We start from the raw sequence: 20,515 nt of genomic DNA, 5'->3' as shown, positions 1-20,515 counted from the left end.
TCTTCCCTCACAAGAGAAAAAGAGTCCTGCATTGTGTGTCCATTTTACATTATTAACTTACTGACTTATTTATTAACTGACTTATTTATTCATTGTTGTTCAATTCCTTTCCCTTCCCCCATATTCCTATTCAGTTTTGTCCTTTTAATTTAAACGCCACTGTGTATTGTATTCTATTTAATAGTTTATTCTTGGCCGAAATTATGTATTCCCTTCATGTAAATCCAAATTCCACGGTCAGATTCCTCTTGCATTTAAGTGCACTTAGCCAGTCGAGTGATTCTGAATCGGAATCTGATTCGCCGAGTTAATCCATTCACCCCCAATCAGCTGGAAGCATCAAGATCCTCAGCTAAGATAACAAAACTGGCCTGGTGTCAGGGCCAGGAATGGCCCTGCTGCCTGCGTCTCCTTTTTCGCTGATCCGACACAGCTGGGGAGATGAACGGAACGCCCCTTCCTGGGGTCGTTCCTCAGAAGACGACAAGCTCGGAATCCTATCCAGGGTTGGGGCTAATTTCTTACTGTAGTGACGTCTGAATGTAATAATGACTATACTCGTTATCATCATACCACTCTCGTCCATGTATGTAAAGTACCAATCAGCACATACACATAAATGCTAAATTACTTCACGAAACTTCTTGAATGGAATTCCTGAGTGCTTCTTTATCTGACCCAATCAAATTAAATTGACAGGGTTGGAACATTTACATAAAGCTCCACAATCGGACTCCACAGTAGTTGAGCGGCTGACGCTGGACGGCATGGTCTTAATACTCTGGGTCCTTAGGCATCTGTGTGTCAAACATCAGGTCAAGGGGGGGGACATTTACATGACATGGAGAATACCCATTACAATCAGCAACGGGGAGGTGTCGTAATCCCCTAATAACATCCAGATGAGGTCACGATGTGTATGCATGTGTATGCACACGTGACTCATCTTTTGCACATGATCATACTGTAATTGCTCCAAGAATGGAACTCTCCGGGTTTGATAACACCCCGCAGTGCGTGCGAAAAATTGTCTCTCTCTCACCAGCTTGATTGCAGCCACAGCCAAATCTTCCCTAATCTGCCCCCAAGAATGCTTCAGCTAAAGGATAAAGGTCGGTAGAAGGGGTTACCTCCTGCTGCTTGTACCCAAGACCTCCATAGCTCCTCAACCAGCCAGCATGTATATTTCTCAAGGAAACAAGAAAAAACAACCTTATTTTGTGAAGATAGCCTTAGCACGCAGTCTTACAGCAGCCAAAGGCATCAAGCTTTTAGTCGAAAAACTTAGCATGACCCCCTGCTGTCCTGAGCAGACAGACAACGCCCTTGACATTCAGAACATCCTCAAGATATCACCCCATAGTTTGACACACACAGGCCTCCAATGGCATTTCGGGAGATGGGGAGGGAGATTACAATAGCAGAACAAAGCCTGTGTGAGGAAGCAGTGTTTGTCGGCTGTCAGACAAAGGCACCAAGGTGGGCAGCTGTTCCAGCTTGGTTATCTTGAACAGATGAATTATTGAGAGCCACCCAGCCCTGAGCCGAAAACCCCCCACAAACGTCAGAGCTGCTTGCGATGTAGGGCCTCTGCTCCGCTACAAACATGTTTACTCCTCAAGAAATTATTTACGTCTCTCTCGGAACACTGTGGATCTGTGATGCTGTTTATACTCCCCGAAAATGCTGGTACACCGGGATATAAAAATTGGACTTTAAAGCCGAAATTTGACAAGGAAAAAGCTGTTTTATCTGCCTTTACAAAGTCATTAACATTTAAAATGCAAAAGGATGTAGACAATGTCCATTGAATAGATCAGGTGATTTCAAAAATAATTTTTTAGGAGGATGGTTCCAATCTAGGAAAATCTAGGAAACTTAAGAACATACTTTATTTGAAGGAATTTATAATATAAAATCTTGTATAAATTTATAAACTTCTCCCAACTTTACTGTGAACAGGAACATATATCCAAGAAATGCATATCCTAGGACTGGAAAGCTTTTCCCCCGTGAAGTATAAGGAGGTTTGAGGCTTTTGTTCTGTAGTGATTTCATAAAGCGTGAGGAATGTGCTAAGCTGATGAAGTCAAAATGGCTCAGTGGTCTTTTCCAAACTCTCCTGGCTGTGCTGTTATTGTTGCCACACCATTTTCAGAGCCCCAGAAACAGGGCACATTCGCAAGCAACAGCAAATCATGGCAATGTCACAAGGAACAGAAATCATGCGGAATTAATTAGAATGAGTCAGCAATTTTTTGAAATGTAAGTCAATTACTCCTTCCTGACTTCCGAAGGTAAAAAAGCGCACTGCGTGGAGCCATTTCATGCTTCGCATTATGGGTAATAGCACAGAACCTCGACTGACTTCCACTGAAATTTAAATAGCCCTAAAATAGCATGAAAGTAGTTTGGGGGTGAAGATAACCTTTCTGCTCCAATATAACAACCTCAAATAATCTAATAATAGTATAATTCTTACTCACATTTATTATTCATAAAAAAAAATTAAAAAAAATCATAGACAAGACATGATTATGGATGGTCATCCTACAATTTTTTTTGGAACTTTTACATTTTTTTGGACCTTTTACATTGAATGCAATTGCAATTAGACTGAATGTATGTAACATTTTAATCCTAACTTTCATTTTATTAACATCCAAGATTTATTGACTTTAAAATCCTGCCAATCAAATGAAAAGGGAAATTTGGAAAACTGGAAAACGTAGTATCAAGTGTCAGTCAAGTGCAAGTTGCTCACGTTCACCTGTGCCATATTCCTGGTGGTCCAGTATCCCAGACTCCTGCAGGGATCTGATGCATGAGTCTACAAGCTCCAGGCCAGTGTTCAGTTCGTCCTCTATGTCTTTCTGTCCATCTGTCCAGTGGGGAGGGAGCACGGAGGGAGGATTAGCAAAATCTAACCAACCAAATAGGTCAGACTGAGACACTACAGATCCCAGCATCACCCACTGATCGCATGATCAGTCTGTGACCACTGGCCTGAATGGACAGTGAGGACAGTGCAGTAACCTCTTTGGGCCTGTGACTGAACTTTGACCTCTTGTGGTGAGCATGGTGTGCCCAGGGGATAGGTTCATACAGCAACTCTTTGAAGTGCCAGGGGTAAGGTCTTGGTTGAAATGGCAAGAACAGTACCAGGCCACAGCTTGCTGTGGGAACGCATGCACCCTGACACCTTGACACAGTAACGATTAGCTGAAAAGTCCACTCTACAGGGATCTCACAGGACTGAATGTGAAGGTGCAGAGAGAGAGTGGGAGAATGTGCGTGTGTGTGTGTGTGTGTGTGTGTGAGTGCACACAAGCTTGTATACACTTATATTCACTTTTATATATATAATTGTGGTCAAAGTATGCTACAGTATCCTGTTGTCTAACGTAAATGTAAATACAAAATAACAGACAGCTAGAGGAATTGTTTTCAGTTTCGGTTTTATTTATTTCAGCGCTTGCCGATTACCTGCTCTGAAAACGTCTACACTTGAAACCTGTGTGTTTTCCTTCTTTCTCTCCAGGTATAATTACACTTAATTGCTGTTGATTACTACCTCAAGTTTAAGGACACTTTAATGGCCTGAAGCTTGTCTGAAAGGCAGGATATCAACCCATTAACATTCACCTGTCATATATACTCTAAATGTTACTTTATCAGTATGCAGTATTTAATATGTTCAAAATGAAATCGACTCACTTCCTGAAGGGGCGAGAGGTTTCTGTAATGCTAGTGCGTTCCAAATCATTTTTATTGTATATTTGTCATGATGTGGCACAGACGAAACCGAAGTGTTTTGGAGAAAAGCACTCAAAAAGGTGATACATACAAGCAATATGAACAAAGAGCAATATGACACTAAGAGACCAGACCTCTCTGATGTCAGAGGACTGCCTGAGTACTGAGAAATATTTCATTTACCTTGGGTATTCCAGCGAAGATGCTCATCTGCTGAACTACAAGAAACAATGCAGAAACTTTAGCGCAGTAATCATGATAATGCACATTTATGAGAGCACACACATGCACACACCCACACATGCACGTAAGCATGCCTGCATGCACGCACACACACACACACACACACACACACACACACACACACACACACACACACACACACACACAGTTTAAAAGCTAGGATGTTGGCAGGTTAAAGTTCATGGAAAAATCAATGCCGCAGCTCAGTTCAAGCAGCCATATGCAAGGGAAACCCACGGGAGCAGGTTGATTCTCATTGCGCTGGCATCATTAACGGTGAAGGGAACCGAGTGGCATGGCCGTGACCTGCGCTCAGGCCTCGTGGAGACCGACAGCCAAATTGGGATAGTTCTGCCTTACTCAGAGTCAGCGCAGAGATCGGCAGGCATAAACACAGGCAGCGTGAGCCGGAATCTGGGCTACAGCACCCTGAGAGAAAGTGTGGATCCTTGCATGTGCTGACAGGCTTTGGTGTCCCCCACAGTTAAGGCCAATTCATCTCATAGCAGGACCGGGGAGCTACGGTGTTGCTGTATCATCGATGAACTCTGTAGCACTGCGTATGTTTGGAAGCTTGTGTGTGTGCGAGGGAGGGATGAAATGACCCCAGCTCACGTCCACAGGCTTCCACACTCCCTCTCTCCTACCTACCCTCCCATTTCCCTCCCATCATCAGGTAATCACCATCATTTATTGGTTCATTCCATCCTGAGGCCTCGCATCAATCGTGTAAAGCCCAGCCAGGCGAGGGGATCGGAGGGGCCAATATTTACAGCTCAAGGACGGACGGTTTGAGCCATAAAAACGGCAAACGGGAAGACAAACAAATCTGTTCACTTCCAGGTCGTGCAAGGTCAGACGGTGTGAAGGCACGAGGTCAGAGTGACAGCACTGATCGTGAAGGCACCGCTGTTGTCTGAGCAGGCCCAAACCACCTGACATTGTGCAGATGTTGCGTAAATCAGATTTGGTATGAACAAGTGCGTCCTTGCTGTAGGGCAGGCCGGCCGGTCATGAAGATGGCACCGGATATGGAATCTGTCTGTGCCTGGAGTGAAAACACGAGATCATGGGTGAAGCGAATCAGTTTAAACTGACTATTGGCCTTAGCACAGCCACTTATCCAGGCAAAGGTAACACGTGATTCCCACGGACCCATGCGGAAAGATCGGATGACTTGCGGCCATGTAGCTGCGGCTACACGCCGTGGAGGAGACCCAACATCTACTTCATCACGTTACACCGAGGCACAGAGGGTGAGGAAGGTCTTAACAATATAGATTTTCTCAACGCCTCCTTCACGCAAACAAATTTCTGGTCTTAAATAATGTACGGGCCCCGCGTGTGAATAACAGAAACAGAGCCAGCTACTTGTTCACGTGTGAAAAGGTGTGAGTGATCAAAAAAGGGCTAACAACAGGAGGTGGGGAGTGGTGAGTAGTGTACACGCATGGAGGTCAGAGAGGACACGGGAGCGGAGTTTACCGGGTCAGCCAGTACAGCTTTTGGAAACGGCGTCCGACTCTGTCCCCGAGAGCCCTAGCCGCGCTGCGTTTTTCTCACGCTCCAGTTCGTTAAAGCGCCATAGCCACACAATCGCCATTCTGACCTCACGTTTGTGGCTGGGAAAGTGACAAAACCCGGCGACGAAGGTGATGAAGATCCTCCGCCTGAATTTGTTTCTTCAGCTTTACAGACGCTTCGGAAACATGGCATGGGTTGTTCTCGCCGATGCAGGCATTTGCCGTGAGCGCAAAGGGCACAAATCAGCTTTAAGCCCGTCACACTAAGCGCCCTTGATTTCGTAACTACTGAGCAGTCGTGGACTCCTCCTGCCAGCCGTGCTGACATGAATCGCGCACCCCAAAAAGACAGCGGTTACATTTTACCGCACGCTGCCACGCATGAAATAAGCTGTCTTTCGCACACCGGCGGGTCCTTGCACGCTTTCCCGTCGGCTCATGTGCCGTGCTGCCTCGTCTTTTCATTATCGAGGCGTTTAACGGGCGCCCAGATCCTCGGCCCCGTGAAGTGTTTGCTCCGAACGCTGTCGCATGCCTTCTGGTCTCCGAGAGACGGACGCAGCGGAGCCGAACGCCGGCAGACGGGGGGAGGGGGGACACGCGCATGTGAGAGGGACCGTGACCAGGGCTTTAATTGCAACCCTTGCGGGGGTGATGTAAGGTGGGTGTCTTTAGCCTACACATCAGCTTGTGTTTGTCCTGAGTAAAATGTTGATGGATTTGTGACAGGGGCGTCTGTATGTCTCCTTGTAGTGGGGCTCCAACCTGTTTGCTGAATTACAGCCAAATGGAGCAGGATTTACTGAGGGTGCATGTTCAGATTCACCACACACACACACACACACACACACACACACACACACACACACACACACACACACACACACACACACACACACACACACACACTCACTCTCTCTCTCTCTCTCTCTCTCTCTCTCTCTCTCTCTCTCTCTCTCTCTCTCACTCTCTCTATTACATTACATTAGGTTAATACTACGAGGCCTGACCCTAGCTGTAATCCTAACCCTACTCCTAAGGTTAACCTCAGTAACCATTTGGTCATCATAGTCTGACAAATAAAGGCTGCATTTTTGTAAATGAAAACACATCCAATAACAAAACCATTTTTTCCTAATCCAAACCAGTTGCCACACACAACCCCCTCCCCCCACATCCACCACACCCTCACACGCACATCTTCACACATATTTATCAGCACTCCACCTCCAGCTTTTATATCCCCTCTCCTCTCAGCATGCGCCCCTTAAACATGTTCATAAATCTCCCCACAAAATAAACCTGATCCAGCATCCACGACCAAAGCCGCCGGGCAAAATTAACACCACACGAATGCATTCGTATCGAGGTGGCTAGCATTCCGCAGAGAGAAAACCGATGGCACATAGCGGAGGATGGCACAGGCCCTACACCTGGTGCGGCCGCGGGGGCAGGGATGCGCGGCAGCCAGCGTTAAACACGCGTCCACGCCCAGAGTTTCCGACAGCTGAGAGATGGTGGGGGTGAAGTCAAAGGACATTACTTCAGGCTTGCAGCACCTAATGACTTCCTGGCCACGAGGGACGTCGAAGCGGGGAGAAGCCGCTCGCCAAGCGCCCTGAATTACTCCTTCTGAGGCCTGGAGTGGGATAACAAGTGCTACGATTTGCGTCTTTGAGGGAATTAAAGCCGGTTAGCTGACTCGTGAACGGCTGATTAGGACTCTTGCCTTGAACGTGGAGCCCCGGGGCACTTAAATCACCTCCGGCTGGAGAAAGAAGGGTACTAGGGCGGAGAAAAGGGTGGAGATAAGCGCGGGGAGGGGGCGGAGACAGGGGCGCCCTTTGGGTCGGTGAGGGGTGTATGGGGTGGGATGGGCCTGCCACGGCTCCTGGCCTTCCTCACCCTCGGCTTGGACTTAAAGCTTATTGGACACTACGCAAAGATTTGTCTATGGCAGCAACGGCCCGAATAGCGTGCACTTACTGGCGTCGGGGCTGAGGCTCGCGCTCGAGGTTTGTCTTTGCGTGGGAGCTCACAGTTCAAGGTCCCCGTCCTGAAGCTCAGGTCTAAAGCCGAGGCTAGACAGTGGCTCCCCGCTTGGGCCACCGCATCTGCACAGAGTCTAAATTCTACCGCCACACGGGCCATTATCCGCTACGTGCCGGTCAGGCCGATCAGCCTGACGGCACGCGAACAAGCCAATGCAGGGTGTCTTGGCCAATTTGCTGCTGCACCGAACAAAAAAGGGCTTACACCCGCGCGCCAATTAAAAACGGGTGTTTGTGATGCACATCACATGCACGGTGTCAAAATTCAACAGATGAACCCGACTCCCTTGTCTGTAGTTAACCCAAATCTGTCACGCACGGAGCTGTGGGGAGCTCACGGAGAAGCAGTGGTGGCAGGCCTGACATGAGCGCACCATTTATCAGCAATTAAAGTCTGCCCTTCTGTTCGGCTGCGTGGCTGCCTGCACCCTTTGAGGACGGCAGGGCCGAGAACGGTGGCGGATGGCACGCGGCCCCGCTGTGCCTCACTTATACACACGCCTCCATAACTGGTGGCGGCACTTCAAAGGAACGTCTATACGTGCGCACGCACGCATGCACAGGCGTGCGTGGACGTAGGGACAGAAAAATGCGCATGCGCACGCTCGCGCGCAGGCATGCATGCATGTAGATATGCTCACGCTAAAAGTTTTCGGATGTAAAAAGCGGATAAGTAAAAGTGCTCCCGCACGCAAACAAACACACACACAAACACACACACACGCACACACACCAACCAAGAGCTATGGAGTTCTGATAAGAGGAGTTCTGATAAAAGGGAATCACTTGAAATAAGCTCCACTTTTCTACTGCCTAAACATTATTATCAAGCTCACTCTTGTATTCAGCCCCCCACCCCTATCACTTAACACATGCGACAGCTGACTTGACCTGGCTCAGCATTGGTGAATTAGAAGAAGAAAATGCTTTAATTGTAAAGTAATTTGAATTTGAAATGGCCCTCAATGGTTTATTTAGATCTCACTTTAGATGTGTATTGATTCCTTTTTTTGTTATTATACGTGACCCGTGAGGTAAAGCTAATCAGATTCACTTCACATCTCATTGTCTTTCCACTTGGCTGATAACTTAAAAACACACCAAAACAGCAACTGCACACATTACTATTCTGCTAACCAGAGACGAGCCCGTATTCCTGATTCCGCAAATCAGTCTTCCTGCACAAAGAACCATAGTCAAAGCTTAGTCCGCGCCTGTGTCCCCACCTGTGTCCGCGCCTGAGTCTCCACCTGTGTTCGTGCCTGTGTCCCCACCTGTGTCCGCGCCTGAGTCCCCACCTGTGTCCCCGCCTGTGTTCGTGCCTGTGTCCGCGCCTGTGGCCCCACCTGTGTCCGCGCCTGAGTCCCCACCTGTGTCCCCGCCTGTGTTCGTGCCTGTGTCCGCGCCTGTGGCCCCACCTGTGTCCGCGCCTGAGTCCCCACCTGTGTCCGCGCCTGTGTCCCCACCTGTGTCCGTGCCTGTGTCCCCACCTGTGTCCCCGCCTGTGTCCGTGCCTGTGTCCGCGCCTGTGGCCCCACCTGTGTCCCCGCCTGTGTTCGTGCCTGTGTCCGCGCCTCTGTCCCCGCCTGTGTTCGTGCCTGTGTCCGCGCCTGTGGCCCCACCTGTGTCCCCACCTGTGTCCGCGCCTGAGTCCCCACCTGTGTCCGCGCCTGAGTCCCCACCAGTGTCCGCGCCTGTGTCCCCACCTGTGTCCGTGCCTGTGTCCCCACCTGTGTCCCCGCCTGTGTCCGTGCCTGAGTCCCCACCTGTGTCCGTGCTTGTGTCCCCACCTGTGTCCGTGCCTGAGTCCCCACCTGTGTCCGTGCCTGAGTCCCCACCTGTGTCCCCACCTGTGTCCGTGCCTGATTCCCCACCTGTGTCCCCACCTGTGTCCGCGCCTGTGTCCCCGCCTGAGTCCGCACCTGTGTCCCCACCTGTGTCCGCGCCTGATTCCCCACCTGAGTCCGCGCCTGTGTCCCCACCTGTGTCCGCGCCTGTGAAGCGAGATGAAGGGCGTAGCTAGCCGGCCCGTTTCAACCCCACGCTGTGACATTTTAATGGCTCGGTTAGACATGCTAGCCTCTGACAGACGTCCACACGGGGGAGGCAACGTCTGCGCACGGCTGTCTGCGTATGACAGACGTCCACACGGGGGAGGCTGCGTCTGCCCACGAAAAACTCCCCTCTAAAAAGTCTGAAAGGCTAAAAATGATGAAGATCAAGCAAGGAATAAAGATTTCTTACACCGTTTAAGGATTTGTCCTGATTTGGACTCAGTAAAGAGTCAATGGAAAGATGAACAAAACATAGGGAAACTAATTCTCTTCTAGTTCGTGAGCCTCGTGTGTGCTCTGCTGCTAGGACTACGGCCATGATTCCACTGCTACCCAGGAACTCAGCTGGTGTGAATCACATTAGCTTGGGGGATTGGCTGCCAGCAGAGTTCTGCAGGAAATAATTTTTCCAATTTTAAACTTCCATCAAAGAGAATACTGACTATTATTCACACCACATGCATATGCACGCTTACATTCTCTCATAAAATCTTAAAAATCAAGTATTGAATACTATAACTAATAATATTCTACTTTTAATAATATTACTAATACTAAAGCACATCATCATTGTTAAACCAGGAGCTCATCAAAACTGTAATCTGACACATTTAAACTAAATAGGTTGAAACACCAGGTTCATAGTAATCTTTTGCCATTAAATTAAAGCAGCATTTTGCACTGTCCGACACCATCTCTCAGCAATCCACTTGATTTGTATGACAACACACACGCATGCACACACACGCACACACATTTGAGTAATTGCTGTTTTGTAGCATACCATATGTTAAGTGTGAAATATCGGAAAGCGTGCATATATGAAACATCAACTTCTCCCTTGGAGACGCAGGGTACGTCTAGCAGGAGTCATTACAGTATTGATGAGACCAAACTCCCCACTGTGTGTGTCTCTTTCACACACACACACACACACACACACACACACACACACACACACACACACACACACACACAAACACACACACAAACACAGGAGTGTATACTATCACATTACATGTGGCCCTCTCTTGCCTCTGGCCTGTTATAGAGGAAGTCATCTGTTCTCTCAGTGATTCCATTCTCACTGAATTTGAATGAATGCAAAATGAAACTCATACAGTATGTCCTAATAATAATCACAAATGTGATGCAGGCTACCAGGGAGACAGAGAGAGGAGACAGAAGAGAGAGGACAGAAAGTTAGACAGAGAGCCTTGCAGCCTACAGTTATGAACAAAGGCTACATGTGTTATCATTTGAGACATGGTACCTGTAGCACACACACACACACACACACACACGCACACAAACCAGATACTCTTTGAAAGAACTCACAGAGGAACACCCAGCGCTTCGGTCTGGCTTTGCATCTGGAGTTGCAGCATTGGGGAATGAGGCTGAAAATAGATCCGACTTCCTCAAAGCATGAGCTTTTAATGAGTCCCCGGAGGGAGGCAGTGCCTGACGCACAGCGGGTCCATCCGGGGGAACAGGCAGCCCCCTGTCTCCCAAACCGCTCTGCCACATGCGATGTGTGTCCGCAACCGCAAGAGCCTTTAACCATTAGCTCCGGAGGTTCGTGAGCCCAGGACGTGTACAGATCCCCGGGGGCGCAGGGGGTTGTGCGTGAGGGGATGTGCGTGTAAGGATGTGCGTGAGGGGATGTGTGTGGCTGGACTATGTGAGGCGACGTGCGCGAGGGGACTATGTGAGGGGACGTATGTGAGGCGACGTGTGAGTGGGGACTACGAGAGGGCATGTGTGTGAGGGGATGTGTGTGAGTGACGTGTGAGGTAATTACAAGAAGGTGGTGCGCAAAGGGAATGTGAAAGGAGGTGTGTGAGGGGACTGTAATGAGAAGTGAGCGAGCGGACTGCGCAAGGGAACTACATAAGGGCACTACGTGATGATAGGTGCGCAAGGGGACTGCGCGAGGGGACCCCTCGCACATGTCCCCTCCCATAGTCCTTGCATATGTCCCCTCACGCACATCCCCTCACATAGTCCACTCGCGCACATCCCCTCACACAAGAGGTGGCGCATGAGGGGAGGTGCGTAAGGGGACTAGATGCGTGGATGTGGCCCTGTGGATACACTTCATTAGTGCAGTCTATCCACTCGGGCCCAGATCCGTTTTTGCGGTTTTCCAGGGCAGTCTGCAACAGGGACAGATCGAGCCAGATGGAATCAGAATGTCGGCTGAGATGTCCCAGTCAGAGCTGAGAACAACCCAAAACACAGAACCCAAATGACCAGAACTGCCTAAGCCATGTTAACTGACATACACAGCACAGTAGCACATGACAAAAGGCGACGGCAAAATGCGGGAAAGGTTAATGAATGATGCTTGAAACTGTCCGGACTGAGCGATACCCAGCGCACACCGTGCCCTCCGCCAGTGTCTCGCCGTCACCGAGGACAGGCCTGGAGCCGATCCACTCTCCACACCTCGTCTACAATCTGCTCCCGTCTCATTTACCTCTCAGCTCAGTGAGCAGTGGCGTCGAAGTAGCAACCTGTCTGCCAGCACTACCGGGCCTTCTGATTAAACAGGACCGCCACATTGTTTGACATCAGATAGCAGGCTCGTGGGCGGAGGGATTGCTGGGGGGCAGTAATGATGTTTATCAAAAGCGTTGGGTTCTCTTTTTGCAGGAGAGCGCGGTGAACGTCATCGGTGCAAGCTCCCTCCTGCTCTAAAGGCCAACTCTTAAAAAACAAGGAAGGCGGTTCACATCCTGCAGCTGCAGCTGCCGCCGTTCCCGCCGCTCGCTTGCGGTCCGGTCTCGGGACGTCACGAGTCCCGCGTGCGTTAGCTCCGGCTTCGCCGAGGGAGGTCTGCTGCGTGTTCGCGTGTGGAAAGAGCAAAGGAGAGCACAAGGAATTCTCCTCGACATATCTTCTGTCCAGAGAAGCCGCCAGGCTTGCACCTGCACGAAGCGGCCCCTGCCATGTTGAAGCGCTGCTTCCATTACAGCTGCTCATCTTGGCCAGGAAGCTGTTGCCTGGAAATCAAGGCCAGGGGAGCTTTATCTTGCCAAAGCTGGCAGTGGGAGCAGAGGAAGAGGATGAAATGCTATCGGGCTGCGCGATTAGGCTATCTAGCAGGTACAGAGGGAAATAAATGGGCGGTTTACATTGCCCAGACGCTGGTTTAAAGGAAATGTCTCTCCCTTGGACAGGGCATCGACTGAAAGCTGAAAGTTCTCAAGAACGAAGCCACAGAATACGATGAGAACAACACAAGGGTAATAAGATAATCATCTGCACGTCACATATGCTGAAACGCACGGCACTCAACACTGCCCCTTATGTGCAAATAAAATGAAAAGCCATTAACTTTACACTGCTGCCTAAGCGCACCCTCTGATCGTCCAGCCCAACAGTGCTTAAAAAAGGGGGTTTTATGAAGAACACAAAACAGGCTCAATTTTACCTCCTCTGTTTGGATTCGCTGAGCATCGCCTGATATAAAGACAAGAAATTCTAATAATTAAAAGCAATTTTAAAGTTCTGTAGGAAGGAACACAGATCAAGCGATGTTCTTAAAGTGATGCTAAGAGTGAAGCTTTGAGCAATTCTATCTGAAGGAATAAAGTCCAAAACTCTTCATTTCTCACGCTGTAACATAGCCCAGCCTCCATGACTGCTGTGGTTACCAAGGTTTTTACATTCCTGAGGAGCCTGAGGCTGTCCTGAGAACAAATCTGGAGTCACGTCACTGCAAAGACATGATGAGGTCTTTTAGGGTCTAATTCTTCCGGGTCAGAACACTTTCCAGATTTCACGGCATATAAACTGCCTTCTTTTAGCACTTGGTGCAGTGCTCATAGTATTTTCAGATGCTTAAAATTAATTTATAGGACTATATCCTCTACTGAGCATTAGGACTGCATTCTCTATTCACCAAACCCAATGACAGCCTGTCTTCATAATTCTACCCTGTCAGTCAACAACTAGAAGTCTGCTTTTGTTCACAATATGGACCAGAGAAAGGATATGCAAATGAGGTGATCCAACTCCGCCCAGTCGTGACTGCCGTTGCTTTTTGTCTTTGGCCAGCGTGCCCATATTTGGCTGCAAATGCAAATCCGAAAACAACTCTGCAGACGTATGATGTGTAAGCGGCTCGGGAGCTCGCTTAGTGAATTGAGCTAAATTCAGAATTACCCTGTCCTCTTCTAGAAAATTCTGAGTAATTTCTTTGCACCTGCTAACCCAGTGCTAACCCTGAGCTCTGTGCCAGAGATGCACCCACTGCTAACAAACCAAGCGCAGAGGGTCATTAGAGAAACAGACAAAATACTTAATTTTCATTTTAAATATGGACAACTTTCATATCACGATTTGGAATCATACCATGTACAGTATCTTGGAATTATCCCTATAATGGTGCATTAACTTAGCTTTACCTACAATTCAAGACAAGGTTTTTTTGAAAGCTTATATTCAGAGTATGGATGGGGGTTTGGGGTGGGACCCATGATATCATTCTATCTTTCTGAAAAGCTGTTATGAATGCCACACACTCTCTCGAGCAGCTAGGAGTATAAGAATAAATCAGGTGTCCCAGTGTTGCTATAGTTCTAACAGTGCTACTAATAAAATATCAACATCTCCACAACCAGATCACTAATAAAATCAAACAAACAACTGTACTTCTAATAAAATTTCTACAAGTTTATGGGGGGAAAGTGACCACCTCTTTTACATTGGTTAGTTTATTACAAAACAGACATGACGCCCACACTCTTTAGTCTTTTATTGTGAATAAATAACATCTCTTCTTCAGTTAAACTGTGTCTGTAGTGAATTCTGTGCAGTTACATTTGCATTTATTCTAGTGTACTGTATCCTGAGGCTACTGCGCAGTGTTTATAATTCATTCACCATTACGATACAGTTAATGGCACCTTGGGAGCAGCCATGACAGTTTCATTTAAAACGTTAAGGCTGGAAATAGTTGGTTTTTTTTGTTTACTATTTATGTTATTCAGCATAAACTCAGTGAACATGTTATATATATATATATATATATATATATATATATATATATATATATATATATATATATATATATATATATATATATATTTATTTATTTTCTTATAGCAGGCTCACAATGGTCCAGTCAGCAGTTCACACAGGAAGCTGCATAATGAAACGGCTTTCATTCGTTTAAAACTCCACTGGTCATTGCCATTCATTATAGAATACACAAGGGAAAAATGTACGACATCAGTCAAACTCATGAGTCCCTCAGTCTTTGAGTGCTGTGTGAGGCAGGTTACTACCTGTCTGCAGATGAAACCTACTGTACCTGTAACTTTGAAGCAGCAACGGCAAGCAAGTTAGCCCTGCTGGCGTGGCAGGACCAAAAAAAACAAAAAAAACAAACTGTGGGATGCTACATAGTATTTTTTTCCTCCTTTTTCACAATTTGCTAATCCATTGCTACATGCTAATTGCTGCTGTTGAGAATGCACACGGCACCACCTCTGGGCTGAGGGCTCTACTTCCACACTCTGTAGGGAGAGGGTGGGGCAGGATTGAACAGCATGTTAAGGAGTTTACTTTGAACCAAAAACAAAAAACAAAAACAAAGCAGGGGCATTTGGGGTTTACATTTTTGGAGTTATTTATGCAATGCGGCACTCTGTTTCTTGGCTTGTGAGAATGTGTGCTGGTCTTGGTTGAGACATTAGCACTGAGAGCACAGCAAACAGCCCGAGGGGATGATAGGATGATATGGATCACCCCAAAAATGTAAAAATCATAATTACTTCATCTTGGGATAAATGTGCTCTTTTGATCATGTTTGTGGTGCTGCAGTACTCTCCTCATTCTTTTTCTCAATTTTTCACGCACACACACACACACACATACACACACACACACACACACACACACACACACACACACACACACGGGTGTGCTTCCTTCATCTCCGGGGGGGGGGGGGGCTCATTGCTAATCCCCTTACACAGTGGCTATGAGTGAGCTCGTGTGGAATATTCACACATGCCATCACTCCAAATCATAGCACTGCTGCCACAACTCAGGCCCAAGTCATCACATTCAATTAGTGGCCTCATTTCATCTACAGCTGTCTGAAGCTAAATATGCATATGCGTGTGTGTGTGTGTGTGTGTGTGGGTGGGTGTGTATGGGTGTGTGTGTGTGTGCATGTGTGCGTGTGTGTGGGTGTGTGGGTGTGGATGTGTGTGTGTGGGTGTGCGTGCGTGTGTGTGTGTGTGCGTGTGCATGTGTGCGTGTGTGTGTGTGTTGGTGTGTGTGCGTGCGTGTGTGGGTGTGTGTGTGTGGGGGTGTGTGTGTGTGTGTGTGTGTGTGTGTGTGCATATGAATGTTTGTTTTTGTACACTTTCAGGAAAAATATGCCCTGACTATGTTTGGAGCCTAGAAAAATGCATAAATAACATTTATTAATTCTTATTAACTTAAGTTAATGGTAATGGAGTAAGTAATACCAGCTTTTCAATTACTCCTCACTACCAAATAATTGCATATTGACTAAAGTGGAATGATACAGTAGCCTATTTGGAACTGATGTGGTAACTACAGTACGTCTTCAATGGAGTTGTAAATAACTGAAGTGGTGAACAGTGGGTCTGCTTCAGGTGAGCTGAAATGGGCTACACAGATGCAGTTCAAGACCTCACACAGTGAGAAAACACTTAAGTACTTACTATGCAATAATTAATCAAGTGTTACCACATTCCTAAATTATTAATAACTATAATAAACTACGATGCTGACAAAAAGATAATGACTTGGTCTTCCACCATTATTGAACCTACATGTCTATCCATTTAAAAAAAAATGTCCTTACACTGATGTGAATAAGACATTTATTACTTAGAATTCTTGTGTTCCCACCCCCATGACTAACAATTAAACTGGAACTGCTTTAAAGCAGTTAAGAGCTAGTTAAGACTGATTGTTGATAAAGGACGGTGAATTACCAGTAGCCCCTCACCAGGGAGAACATATTTGGCTTTCCTGTCTATACTATTCTTTGCATAGGTATCACGATATTAGAGGCAGTGACGTTATTGTGGCCACTTGAAAACGCTGTGCATTTTAAAAAGCTGCTTATTTTCCAGAGACCCAAAGCAGCCGTGCTGTAACAAGCACTCACACGCCCTGCTGGGTGGCGCTCCGATCCCGTGTCACAGTCCTCGATGCTGAGAGGGAGATGTAAACACAGAGACGCCAGAGCATGGCGCAAGGTGGCGTGACCCCAGAACTTTTCTCTCCCATCAAAAAAGTTTTAAATCGGGAAGTATGGAAATATTTCGGCTACAGATAAAAGGAAGGACAGGTGACCGCGGATGATTCGACATGCGTGGGACGCAGCAAAGTTAGCCATCACTAGCAATATGCTGGCACAACATTTTCACACTAATATTATGAAATATTTTTCTATCAAGAAAGTTTACTGTTCTGCATAATGATGCAATGATTTCTTTAATTTCTTAACACGTTCATGAAAAAAATATTGTCACAATGGCAGTAGTATGATATACAGTACATGTTTTTCTGAACCTAGTTATCCTGGGAAATGTTGACGGTAAGGTTCCGAAGTGAAATATATCCAAACATTGTAGTTTCCGTAGTTTCCACACCACTTCATTACAATTAGAATGATGGGGGGGGGGGGGGGGAAGGAGAAAGATTATAAAACATGATTGTTTAATTTATTGTATTTAATGTAATGGATTTAAAAAGAATGAATAAATTAATCCTTAAAATGTATTTACCTCATTGGTTTAAGACATGGTTATGAAATTACAGTTTATAATATTGAATAGCAATTAATGAAGAACTGATATGGTAACACTTGGAATATATTATTTATTAATTATAAAAAGCAATTAATTTGCATTATTCCATTAGGCAGTAATTATTATTTCAGTAAGGAAACCACAAAGAGATAATGTCTTTCTATTCAGGGGTTTGGGAGGCTGAGAAAGACTCATAGTGTGTACCAAAGTTAGGCAGCAACTCAGAGAAACCTCTCTCTCTCTCTCTCTCTCTCTCTGTGTGTGTGTGTGTGTGTGTGTGTGTGTGTGTGTGTGTGTGTGTGTGTACTTGTGCAGGGGGTGGGGGTATCACTGCCTTAACTGACCCCCTTGAATGGGCTCCGCGGAGACCAATTATTTCAGTGTATGTGAATGGAGATAAACATGTGTGCCCCTCTGCTACATCCTGATCATCATGTGAAAAACACACACCTTACACATGCCTACCCAGAAAGGCACACAGCCATTAACCTGCATGTGGGGGGGGGGACATGGATACGATGCTGAAGCTACTAAAAGCACTGTTGTTTATACTAAAAACAAATTGTTTACAGCAGTAAAGAGTGCCGGAAACCGACAGGAACGAGAAGAAGATTAGGATGGCCACATTCAAAACCAACTGAAAAAGCTCACTTAGCCAAGCCCATTCTCTCACTACAGCAAGTGCGCACTGAGAGAAAACCCTTATATAACCTGATATATCTTAGATAGTGCAGTGTGTTTTTGGTAAAACATTCCACTCATATGTGTCTGAAGTCCTTAAACTTTTATATACCTTTTATATATTTATAATATATTAATTTTTTTAGATGTCAGGGCTGCATTGGGGATTAAGGGTGGAGATGGTTGGGGGGGGGGGGGGGGGGGGGGGGTGTGGGGGGGGGTATAAAGAGTGAATGCATCCGCTGCAGTGCTAGATACAAAATCCGCCACAGGCTTGGCGCCAGTGTTTACAGTGCCCATTCTTCCTGCACCCGAAGCCAGCAGAGCAATAACAAACAAATGGGGAGATGTTGGAATAAGTGAATCATTTTCTCCAGTAAAAAGCACTGGGCACTGGCTGAATATGAGGAATATTGCGTCCTGTGGGTCCCCGACGGTTTAGACCATTTTTATTGGGTATTACGGGGTGTTTGTGGGCTCCCTCATATAAAGGCGTTTACTGTCCAAATGACATATCGTGTGGGCGTGGTGTACGATGGCTCTCCATACACCAGCCATTACACTTTACGTTCCATTCAGCTGCCTGAAAACACTCAAAAGATGAGTAATTGATAGCTACTGCACAGGCAGATCAACAATAGGTTATATTTTCCCCTGACTGATGGCGAATAAAGAGACAGCCCCAACGTCGTGTGGCCCCATGCACCACAGCAGGATGTCAGTGCGGGAAGCAGTCTGAACAACTTCCAAATCAATATTACCGCATAACTATTCCAAACTAACACAAGCAAATAAATTACAGGAAGGGCTTCCTGTCTGAGGAGGCTCCAGTCAAAGCCCCGCCCCCTTTCCACCCCAAATGCCTATACATGATTATGTTTTCCCGGGCTGCTTCAGAAGGATAAAGGCACTTTTGATTCAGGCGGACAGGATACAGGGCCGCTGCCGGTGAGATTTCTAATTAACGCGTGCACACGGCAGGCTGCCGTCACAGCTATTAATCATCTTTCCTTCCGCATCCCCCAAACTAGTGCTGGTTAGCTCAACCGTGCTCACCGGCCTGCTTTCGTGCGTTCCCGTCCTGGACTCCACCTTTACGGTCACTCCCGCTGCAGTCTGCCTCTGTCCCAGGGGATGCCTGTTAGAACAAACAAGCTACCTGTGATGGCGGCTCGCTGGCACCCATCAAACGCAGCAGCGACAACGGCACGCTCGTCTCGTGGATTATAATTAGCAGCTGGGATGCGAGTGGGGCTTCCTTGCGGCCCTCTGTGTTGCAGCCCAGGACTCTTTCGTGGCAAAGAACCACATGGGTGAATGGCAAAAGGGCATTTCTGGCTACCAGTACAGGCAGAGAGTGGCGTGGGCACAAATCATGCCAACACCTCATACTCTCCAACTTCCAAATCACCACCACAGGAGGGGAAATGCTTCCCAAACGCTTCTAAAACATGCTGGTCCAAACTCAACAGTCCTTGGTCCCAGTAACGACTATTCCCACACAGTGGACTCAGCCTGTCATATCATTCTGAAGCCCTTAATCAGTTCAATTAGCTGTATTTATAGCAAGGAAAACTGCTAAGAGTGTGTCCTCCCCGGGGAAAGCCATTCCACTGTCGCCTGGGAAGCCCTCAGTGCAACCGGAAGCGTGCCACTGCTCCTGCGACACGGCGAAGGTTCCCGCCACACCCGCCGAAAGCCCTAACCTCCACGTGGCATCCACAGCAAAGGGCAGCACTGTGTGAGGCAAAGCAGCCATTTCCCCAGGGCCCAGGACAGACAGCTTTGAGCAAAGATACAAGCAACGGAATGCGAGATCTTACCCACAGAGAGAGAGAGAGAGAGAGGGAGGGAGGGAGGGAGGGAGGGAGGGAGAGAGAGGGAGGCGGCGGGGGGTGGTGTCTAGGAAACCTCTTTCTTATCCATAGGGCTGGTGCAGCTGAGATATGCTTGAGGAGGCGGCGGGTGGAGGAGCATCTGGAGCGGTGGGGGTGCGGAGAGTGGAGGGGTCAGAGGCATCGGAGGCATGAAAGGGGCAGGGAGGGAAACACGACAGGGCAGACGGCGTGAATAACGGAGCGAGCGTAGGCACGAGGGAGTGAAGCGGCGCCGACCCAGGGAGCCTGGGCTAATCCCATACACACACACCACCACCCCACAGCCCTCCACCGAGATTTGCTACAGAAAGATCTGGAAAGCCACAAAAGAGCGCGAAGACAGGTCTCCCAGCTGTGCACTGGATGGAGAGAGCACGAGAACCCAGCCCATCTAATTTCCCGCCTTTCCACGCTCCTCCGGCACACTCTGCCACCGCCTCTGTGAGATTGGACAAGCGGGCCTGCCACACTTGTTATGTGAGGAGGAGGATGGTGAGGAGGGGCGCGGGAGCACTGGAGAGG

The 20,515-nt window shown here is 47.5% G+C and overlaps 1 protein-coding gene across 1 annotated transcript in view; it reads right to left on the bottom strand.

Annotated features, from left to right (window-relative positions):
* Positions 1–20,515, bottom strand: part of ctnnd2a (catenin (cadherin-associated protein), delta 2a) — a 188,683-nt gene that overhangs the window by 102,729 nt on the left and 65,439 nt on the right. The window contains exons 4-5 of the mRNA XM_027004434.2: positions 3,940–3,974; positions 2,771–2,881 (exon numbers count right to left, since the gene is read on the bottom strand). Of these exons, the coding sequence (XP_026860235.2) occupies positions 2,771–2,881; positions 3,940–3,974 (146 nt within the window). The remainder of the gene's footprint in view (positions 1–2,770; positions 2,882–3,939; positions 3,975–20,515) is intronic.

Source organism: Electrophorus electricus, chromosome 5 (genome assembly GCF_013358815.1).
Source record: "Electrophorus electricus isolate fEleEle1 chromosome 5, fEleEle1.pri, whole genome shotgun sequence".
NCBI lineage: Eukaryota > Metazoa > Chordata > Actinopteri > Gymnotiformes > Gymnotidae > Electrophorus > Electrophorus electricus.
This window is presented reverse-complemented; position numbering and strand designations above follow the sequence as displayed.